Genomic DNA, 9795 nt, shown 5'->3' with positions numbered 1-9795 from the left:
AAACAGAGAGAGAGGTGGAGAGACGTTCTCCTGACTCCCCAGGCTCTGTCCTGTGCGTGCAAGTCTACATCCTAAAACCCAATCAATAACCATAACTCGTGAATGACGCAAATGTTAATGATTTTCTAAATATGTCACAACTGAGTTGCAAATCAATAATCAGTTTGTGGTCAAAATGAATATGTAACCTCACACTTCACCTCAGCCAATGAAAATGCCAATTTAAAAATGCCCATAGATTAATAATATATTGTACACTAAATAGTTTTATTTTATAATATTATTATTTTTTATTTTATTTTATTTATTATGTAACATGCATGGTGTACAATTCCCCTTTATATATATATATATATATATATATATATATATATATATATATATATATATATATATATATATATATATATATGTGTGTATGTGTGTGTGTGTGTGTGTGTGTGTGTGTTTTGGCATAAACCTCAGTTGATGTGTTAGTTTTTTTTAAGTAACTCTGCTGGGTAAAGTTTATTACCTCACTTGACCCCAAGGTCACTTCTTGGCCTTACTGCCACCTGATAAACTGAGGTCAGAAGGTTAGCTTCTCTAAACCAAGCTGGCGTCTTGAAGTCGAACACCTTGAGGTTTCAACCTTATCTTGAAATGATCTGCATCCTTAAAGCAAAAAGGATGCAAAGTACTAAATGTGAAAAAAAAAGAAAAAAAGAAAGTTTCTTATAGAGAATTGTCTAAATTAGATTCGTCTGTGCACACTAAATTAAAGTGTTTAGTATATGCATATGGAAAATTTTCACTTAAAACGGTTTTCATCGACTCCATGTGTGTAACTGCTTGAATGGCCTGAGGGGGCGCTGTTGTTAGTGAGGGACCAGTACAGAAGTTGTTTTTGTATGTGTCCATATTTCAGGTCTTGCTGACTTTTTATATTGTGAGCCGCAGACTGTTTGCTTTGATGCACTTTTTATCAGCAGCTTTGTTATGAATGAAACATAAGTACAACAGAAATTATGGTTTTCAGACATTTATTTATTTCCAAGGAAGAACTAAGACAAACGTTAAAACCATTATGAACATACATTTCATTCATCATCTAATGTTCATAATGATCTCTGAAATGAAATCACAATGCAATAAGACAAAATATACCACTGAGACAAAATAAACTCAAGAAATATTGCACTTAATTTCTAAAACATACCATATTTCCACTAAAGGTGCTTCTTGACAAAGTCAAGAGTTTAGCTTTAACAATGGACTACATGAAAGGCCAAGCGTTAGACTATAGTATTGACCAATCACAAAAAGAAGCACTTATCTTTTTGTGTTAAGCTTATTCTTTCCTTAGTGGCCAATTTTGGTTCAATTTTAAACTATAAAACACAACAGAGAAGCGAATCATTCTCTTCTTCTAATAATCATCTCTTCAGTTGTGAAATGCTCTCATTTCATTTCTCTGAGGTGTGCTACAGCTATTGTTCCCATAATAACCGAGACAAGAGGATCTGTATACTGGTCGTTTGTCTGGAAAACAAACACTGAATGCCCGACAGTAATCATCAGAACTCATAACTTAAAAAACAAATCCAAAACCCATTCAACTCAAAAGTGGCATGATCAACGCACGCTTTGAAGGACTTTTTGGTTTTCCCTTTTTGTCCTTTAAAACTAAACAGTTATATATAGAACTGAAAAAAAAAAAAAACAGGATGATGATTATTGAGGATAGCTTAAATAATAAAGAATGTTAAGATCAGTTCATCAAGGCCACTATGTTAAGACCACTTTGCTGTCGAATCATAAACTCCATAACATTACAGATGAACATAAAACAAACATGCTGTGTATGCAGACATGAGTAATTCCATACATTCAAACACTACTTTAACTATCTACATTGGTAATTGTTTAAATTGTTTCTCCAGACCTCAACCAGACATGAGCAGTTTTATTTCAGTATAAAAAAGTGCTTAATGAAGGCTGAGCCTAAACTACTTCTGCAGTTGAATGAGTTTTAAAAACAAATGTACAACTCATTTCAACTGGATTCGGATGTCTCCGGAAAGGATCCGGAGTCCTTGTTTTGCTTGTTTCAAGCATTTGTGCCATCCTTTGGGTCACATCTGGCTTCACCGATCTGAAGAAACATTGTGGCTGCTGGTGCAGCAGGACAAGAAGGGAATGTCAGAAGTCTTTGAAAGCTGCCTTGCATCTTTATGCATATCTCCTCTCTTTATTGAATCTGTTTTTCAAAATTGAGTCTGAAATTCTGTCTATAGTCTCCTACCTTGAACTGAAACAGTGCAATCAAAACAAAATCTACACCATTTTTGTTTTCATCATTTGGCAAGTGAGAAGATCACCTGAGACTGAGTGCTTTTTTCAAGCAGTGCAATCCTGAAGCCTGCACTGCTGCACACTACAAACAGAAAGGCAACAAACTCTTCAGGCAGCCTGCCCGGGCCCCCACCCTGTTTTATCTCTCTGCTCCCATCACGCACATGAGCGGCAAGAGGTGGACTGTTGCTCCTTGATCAAACAACATGTGCAACAACTTTAACACCAAGCAAACCACGTTTGGCTTAAAGGCATTCTACACTTAGAACAACAACAAAAACAACGAAAAAAGTCCATGTGAACAGGAGAAAATAAAACAAAAGCCACTCTCGAGTTACGAGTTGGCGAGGCAATGTCGCAAGAGCGTCAAGACAGCATTTATTGACTGAGGAAACATAATCAATAAACACTACGACCTCGAAAGAACTTGAACAAGATCAGTGCATTAAGTCAGTCCGTTCAGTCTGTTATTCCTCGGAATCTTCTCTGCGTTGTTTGCGGCTCATGCAACAGCCTGCAACCGCTTAGTCTAAAAGGCTAAAAACTGAAATAAACAATCATTGAGAAAAACCAAAAAGTCTAAATCAAAAATCGCGTTTCTCTCTGCGGTCCTAGTGTTTTCTTGCATTTCTCTTCAGATCTCGGACAAGGTCTGCATGTTCTTTGTCAAACTTTACCGAAAAACCATGAGAAAAGTGACTACTTTGATAAAGCTCTGCGGGCTAAGTCCAACGGGGCGTGTCCCATCACGGGGGCCGAATATCTGGGTCAGGTAATTTGCCAGTGACTCTGTGCCCTTACTTCTGGGTTTTCCCATAAAGGGTTGTTTTCTCTTGGTGGTGACAGCAAAGCGACCAATCACTGTCATCGGGAGATAAACAAAAGTGAAAGCTCCTAAAGCCCAATCGCTTTGGGCTCATGGCATGCATTTCTCAGCGTGACGGGCAGGTGTCGAGTCTGTGCTCTGCAGCTGATGTGGCTTGATCTGGATGAGGATCAATCTGATGGAGAGGGGAACAGAGAAACATTGCATTGAGATGATTGCATTTAAACATGGCTGCAAGCTTCACACCTTCCACCAAAACTAAGTTAAAAGCTTACCTCGGAGTAGGGTGGAGGGGGTCGGAAGCGGAACTCCTGGATATAAGCGAATAGCGGGCCATCATAGTTCTCCCGCCCTGACGACACTTCCAGACAGCTCTGCCTCTGTTCTTCTGTGACCACCTCTGCATAGGCTGGAGGAGCTGCAAACAGCAAAACCAAATGTTAATACTGTTACCATGCAACCTGCAGGTTTCACCTTTGCACACAATGTGGTCTACATGTGCTCTTTTGGTGTCTCATTCAAAGAAAGGTTAAGGAGCAAGTTAGAAGACTTCTACAGACTTTCCTATCTCTGCAATCTAAAAAAAAGTCTGATTCAAATCACAGGACTTCTGGTCTTCATATATTGCAGACATCCCTTAAGACAAGTGGTACTAATTGACAACCTAGGAAACATTCCTTACCTTCAGGTCTCTCAGGGAGGGCCAAGCCTAACCAGCTCATGGTCATGCTGCATTGGCTGCTCACAGAAGATGTACGGCTACCAAAAGGGTGGAGAGGAATGGTGCCAATCACCAGGGGCAGGTTTAAAGACAGGTTCATGGCTCCTGGGATGTCTACATACACCTGATAATAAATATATTGGGACTTTTAATTAATCATTTCACAAACAGTGCACCTTTGTGGAAAAAAATAAACAAACAAACAAACAACAACAACAACAAAAAATCCAGATCCTCAAAGCAAATTAATGGTTCTAATATTCAAGCACAATGTGCTGTCCTAAACTTTACCTCAATGCCAAAATCTCAGTTGGCCAGGCAGTAATTCATCTTTTCTTAACCATTAAAATATTTGTGTCCAGAATGCTGTGAGTTTAGAGACTATAGTGTATACTGTGGTTTTTAGAGTGCTAGACATGAATAGTGCTCATAAACAGCTGTTGAAATATTATTCTCTCTTACAACAGAGTAGAGATTTGGACCATGAAACAGAATTTAAAAGGTCATAATTTATTAAGTGGATTAATTTATTTGAGAATACAAGGAGCCTGCTTAAAACAAGTAGGGATGACACATTCATTTGTGCCAGAGTACTTTCAGTCGCACAAAAAGGCTAAGAAAATAACATTTACGTATTCACACTCACAGCCTATCAACATTTTTTCCTTAGAGCTGAGTGAATTAAAATAATAAAAGTAAATCCTGTGTCCTGACTATTACACAGTTACAGATTGGTTTGAGGGGATAATAAGCTATTAACACTCAATGGCCTGAATTTCATCAGATATTTTAGGCTGATCTTCTTTGTGCTGGAAAGAACTTGACATAATCTTATTATCATTCATAGTGCTGAATGTGTGGAAGTGCAAAGAGGCGCTGTCAAGGAAATGATCCATCAGCTGGTTAAAATCGACATGGAAAACATTCAAATAACTGAATCATTAGCATTTTTAAGCGACTGCTTATGTCTGTCCCATAAAACTTCAAAATCAATACAAACTATAAAAGCACATGACTTACCATGAGTGAGTATTCCACTCGAATGATACTGCAGTCAAGGATGGAGGGAGATACAGGGGGAATCTTCAGCATCTTTCCATTCCATGTCTCCGTCTTGCCGGAAGAAAGCGACTCCCCTCGGATGTTGGCCACCAACTGCTTGATCTCCTTCATCTTCCCTTTGGCAAAGAAGGTCTGTGTTTGGTAAATGGCGGCCTTTGGCACAACCATACGCGAGGAGCAGTTTTCAATTTCAGCAAAGATTTGAATGGACTCCCCTGTGTGAAGACATTACATATGGTTAATGGTACGAAATAGTATCAAAGGGTATTATGTAGGGCTGCAACAATTTATTAAATTGACCATAATTGATAATTAAAACAAATCTGAAATATATTTGATTATTAAAGTCCCAGCACTTTACAGTAGCAAGAAATGCGTTTATACGATCCAAGAAGTCCAAAGCATAAGAATGCGTCACATTTTATCGATTTATTCACCCTCATGTTGTTACAAATATGTATGAATTTATTTCAGAAGAAGATATTTTATTCAACAGAAGATGGAAACTCATGAAGGTTTGGAACAATTTGAAGGTGAGTAAATGATGACAGCATTTTCATTTTCGGGTAAACTACACCCTTAAAAGCATTAAAAATATATATATAATTTAATGTGGCTTTCCCTGTCACACGCTTTTTTTTTTTTTTCAAACTGATTAATAAAAATAATAAATAAAAAATCTAAAGATTAAAAACAATCCAAATAATTATTAATTGCAGCTCTAGTATCATTTAAAAGTAAAGTGGGGTTCTAATGTATCCTAAAAATGTTAACTGCCAGAAGATTTACCTGGAGTATAACCCTTCCGTTCAATTTTGGCACTTAAAGAGATTGGACCTGAGGTGCAAAACCAGCAGCATAGCGTCTTTTCTTTAGTTCCTGCCTGGGGAGACTGTGCAAAGTAGAATAACAACACTTTAAATGCAATAAACTTGACTGGTCATTTGTCAACATTGCATTGATGAATCAGTGATAAATAAAGGGATACGGATGATGCAAACACTCACCAGCAGAAGAGGAGTGTTGATGTCAATGTGTTCAAAGACAGTGAACTCTTTCTTGGTCTTCATGGGCAGAAGCCATGGCCTGTGCAGCTCAGCCTTCACCCAATAACGCACACTGCCATGCTTTCCTTCGAACGAGGTAGCCAGAGGTCTGCATGCGCAACGCATGAGAACACTTGAATAAGAATTACAATATACATTTCAAGTGAATCATTTTATATCATATTTGACCAAACACTCACGTTTGTGGAAGCTCAAAGCTGAATGCATACTCATGTCTTCCTGAATGAATAGTGGTGAGTCCTTCCTCAGAGTTATCATCCTCTGAAACAGAAGAGAATCATATTCCAAATATACCTTACCTGCCAAAGCATTGATCATCTTCTTGTTTATTACATTATCTAATTTATTCGAACACATGTAACTTCTGCTAAATGCATAAATGTAAACACTTTGATAATACAACAGTTGATCGATTCTCATACACCCCAGCAAATCATGATATGCATCAATATTATGTTGTACCCATGAATTATGAGTGTTTCATGACAAGTATAACGATTGCACTTTATGCACAGGTGTATTCAGTTACATTATTAATTTTGAATGGGAGAGAGAACTACTCATAAGATCCACTGCAGTTTACGTGAAACCTAAGGTAAATGTGAAACGAAATTCCAATGTTAAATCATTTGTTTGTGTAACACTAAAAAACACCGGCGTCTTTCGCTTTGGCAGCTAAGCACTCAGCTTAGCGGAGCCATGGTAAACAAGCACGGAGCTGTCAATCAAGGGCAGATTCCAGCAAGAGAAGACCGGCCTAAACCGGAGCTGACTGCTTCCCGGAGCCGGCGCGCTCGTTACCGTTCATTGTGCTGCAGCCTCCCATTGAATCTACGCGTGTGCTGCGGCATGGACCTCAAGAGTGTTCTCCCATTCATCAAAACACGTGAGCGAAATATGCCAAAAAATCACACCAGAAATCACAAACGACAGAAAACCGAACAGTTTCAATAACAAATCGACTTTTATTGTAACCAATCACTCATACAGAAGCAGCAAAGACAGTTAGATATGACTTAGATTAGAATTTTACATGGGAATGAAATACAGCACGCATGCAACTAACAAGGTCATAACATGCATTATTTGAATTTTAAGTTGTACAAAGAGTTTCAACATTAGGAAATATTGACTAGCTTTCCTGTACTAGAAGCCACCTCAGGCTAACAAAAACTTCTCAACAAAAAAGCGACTGAATAAGTCACATGTATTATACAATGTGGATGTATTAATGCCACCGTTCACACTTGTAATTTTTAACACTGTGTTTTGATCATAGACTGTATAAAAATATTTTTGTGCTAGCTAACGTTCCACGATGATGTAGGAACGTTACAGCAAGTTGTTTAGCAACAGAAGACCAATAAACTGCCTCTATGCTTAGTTCATTAAATATTCATGAGCCCCGTGCAGTTTGCAGAAACGAGAAAATAAATAAAAAATGTAAAAAAACTGCGGTAACTGGAGATACATTTTAATTATTTATTTTTTTGTGATATAAAAGGTTAATTAAACAGTCAGAGCGGACAAATTATATAAACGTATAACGAAGGACCAGCAGTTATCAAAACAGCTCGTGAGAAATGTTCGTCATAAATATGCAAAGGGTTTATAAATGTACAGTGTGAAACGAGATAACCCACGAATTTTAGAAAGGCCATGAGTTAACAATTTCAAGTGTGAAGAGCCATTGCAACAAAAAATAACAAAAAAGCAAAGAGTTTGTCAGTAAATCTTAACAACTGAATATTGGACACTGAATGCATTTAAGTTTAGCTAAAATATGTGCATACTACAGCCATGGTGCAAAGTTGCTGCTGTTTTTCTCACTTTCCACAAAAGCATGATGTCATAGAAGACACGTTGACGCTTCCACCAATCAGAGACAAGAACGACTAGACACTGCATCAAAACAGGATTGAACCGCTTCGAACAATGGGTTGAAACTTAAGACATTATGCCAAAAGATCTGTCAATACTGTTTGTAATATGTGATCTTATATAGAATTCATGGACGTAGTTTTTCCGAAAGAAATCAATAGATTGAACACCGAAACTAATCTTGATTTAAGGCTGTAGCTGCGATAAGAAAACTGTGTGGTCACCATTCATTCAAGCTACTTCACTGACACCTGAAAGAATCCTTAAGTGTAGTCAGAATAGAAAAGAATGTGCGGAATATCACGCATTTATGTGATTTAAATAGTGAAAATGCGGCATTCACGTCCATTACCAAGTAATTATTTCGAATAAATGATGAGTCTGTCACGTAATAATGTTCCATGTGTATATGGTGTATTTTTCGGGGGGTTGATTAAGACAATCGATTTTAACAAATGAATACATAAATACAATAGAAAAGGAAAAGAAAAGAAAGATATATAATACAATAGTGTCTACAGGTCCATCGGTCAACAAGTACTGTGCAGCATCCGAGGTATGTTATGTCATCCTGGACCACTGAGCATCCCACCAGTACATTCTGCTCTTTTCTGAACAAATAGACAGAGAGCAAGTTTGATCTGTATATGCTTACCTCTTTCATGGCCAATAAGGATGTCTCTATGATCCAGATATTCCACTTCTTCTGTATAATTTTGAGTGTAGGCAGTGTTGGATCCAGCATTTCGTGATTCTGTCCAACGAACTTTTGCGAATCCTTTTGCGTGTATTTTCAGTGACTTCGCACGAATCTCCCCGGTGACTTCAATAATAACTCTTCCTGAGACAGAGTCCCCGCTGGAGAAAACAGGGACATTGCTGTCATTTAGACAGTCGTAGCTTACAATGAAGCTCTTCACCTTTCCTAGCACCATGGTGGCAAGAAAATAAAATGTACAAAGTTCTGTAGACAAAACAAAACCAAAAGGCAAAGTCTACGAAAATAATCTCTTAGGAAAAAAAGCGAGAGTCAACACTGGATAGTGTCATTGAGATGCGAGAGCTGAATAACAGCAGCAGATGCTGTTATCGCTTCTCGGTGAAGGCTTGATGGTCTGCAATGAAAGACGGTGAGATTTCGCCACCGGCTCACTTTAAGCGCTGCTCTTGTGAAAAACAAGTTAGTGCGCATGCGCGCGGCTGCTAGCCGTCCCCCTTCTTCCGCTTTTTGTGCAGTTCTTTGACCGGGACTCAGGAGACAAATAACAGAGAACAGCTGAGCAGTGTATTAAAAGAATACGTGGAAGTATAGACATTTTCACACGGTTAGGTAGAGGCCCACATTAATATTTGAACAGTTTGGTTATAGAGTAACATGTTATAGATTGTTAAATAAATTGAATTTGGGCTCTGGTTACTCAGTGGGTATGCACAACAGGAACAAAATATAGCTTAGATATAGCTTTTTATTATAACCCCCAAACATATTAGGACTTAAACAACACAACTGATTTTATTCAAATTATGAATGCAATCATGGTTTAGATGCAGATAAAGAGATCAATGTTGCTCACGTCATGCTGCCTTGTTACATTTTGATAAAGATGGTAATATGATGCCAATTGCACCAGTTTTCATAACATAACATATCTTACTTGAACTGAGTATTTTTGTAGGAACCCTCTTTTTTAGTATATATATATATATATATATATATATATATATATATATATATATATATATATATATATATATATATATATATATATATATATATATATACACACACACTCGGATATTAGGCCAACTCACCCAGTATCATTTATCTGCTCTAGATCTACAGTACTGCTTCAGTTCTGAAGACTTCTGCGCCACCTAGCGGCTGCACAATCGATCCCGCTGTC

General features: G+C 37.7%; 1 protein-coding gene across 1 annotated transcript; it reads right to left on the bottom strand.

Annotated features, from left to right (window-relative positions):
- Nucleotides 1–1005: 1005 nt before the first annotated feature.
- arrdc3a (arrestin domain containing 3a) lies at nucleotides 1006–9033 on the bottom strand. Its single transcript, XM_052557351.1, has 8 exons — nucleotides 8547–9033; nucleotides 6190–6271; nucleotides 5951–6098; nucleotides 5733–5835; nucleotides 4902–5158; nucleotides 3843–4005; nucleotides 3436–3578; nucleotides 1006–3335 (listed from the first exon to the last, which is right to left on the bottom strand). Exons 1-8 carry the CDS (start codon nucleotides 8824–8826, stop codon nucleotides 3267–3269), a joined length of 1245 nt encoding a protein of 414 aa, XP_052413311.1. The 5' UTR covers nucleotides 8827–9033; the 3' UTR covers nucleotides 1006–3266.
- Nucleotides 9034–9795: the final 762 nt, after the last annotated feature.

This window comes from Carassius gibelio, chromosome B5 (genome assembly GCF_023724105.1).
Source record: "Carassius gibelio isolate Cgi1373 ecotype wild population from Czech Republic chromosome B5, carGib1.2-hapl.c, whole genome shotgun sequence".
Taxonomy (NCBI): domain Eukaryota; kingdom Metazoa; phylum Chordata; class Actinopteri; order Cypriniformes; family Cyprinidae; genus Carassius; species Carassius gibelio.
The sequence above is the reverse complement of the archived record's forward strand: the minus strand, read 5'-3'. Positions and strand labels throughout refer to the sequence as shown.

Bases quoted from the DNA above. Each gene is read 5' to 3' on its own strand.
- arrdc3a (XM_052557351.1), bottom strand. From the start codon at position 8,826: ATGGTGCTAGGAAAGGTGAAGAGCTTCATTGTAAGCTACGACTGTCTA. The intron at 5,836-5,950 runs GTGAGTGTTTGC...TACTTTGCACAG, and splicing joins TCAACACTCCTCTTCTGCTG to TCTCCCCAGGCAGGAACTAA. The intron at 3,579-3,842 runs GTAAGGAATGTT...TGCTGTTTGCAG, and splicing joins CCTCCCTGAGAGACCTGAAG to CTCCTCCAGCCTATGCAGAG.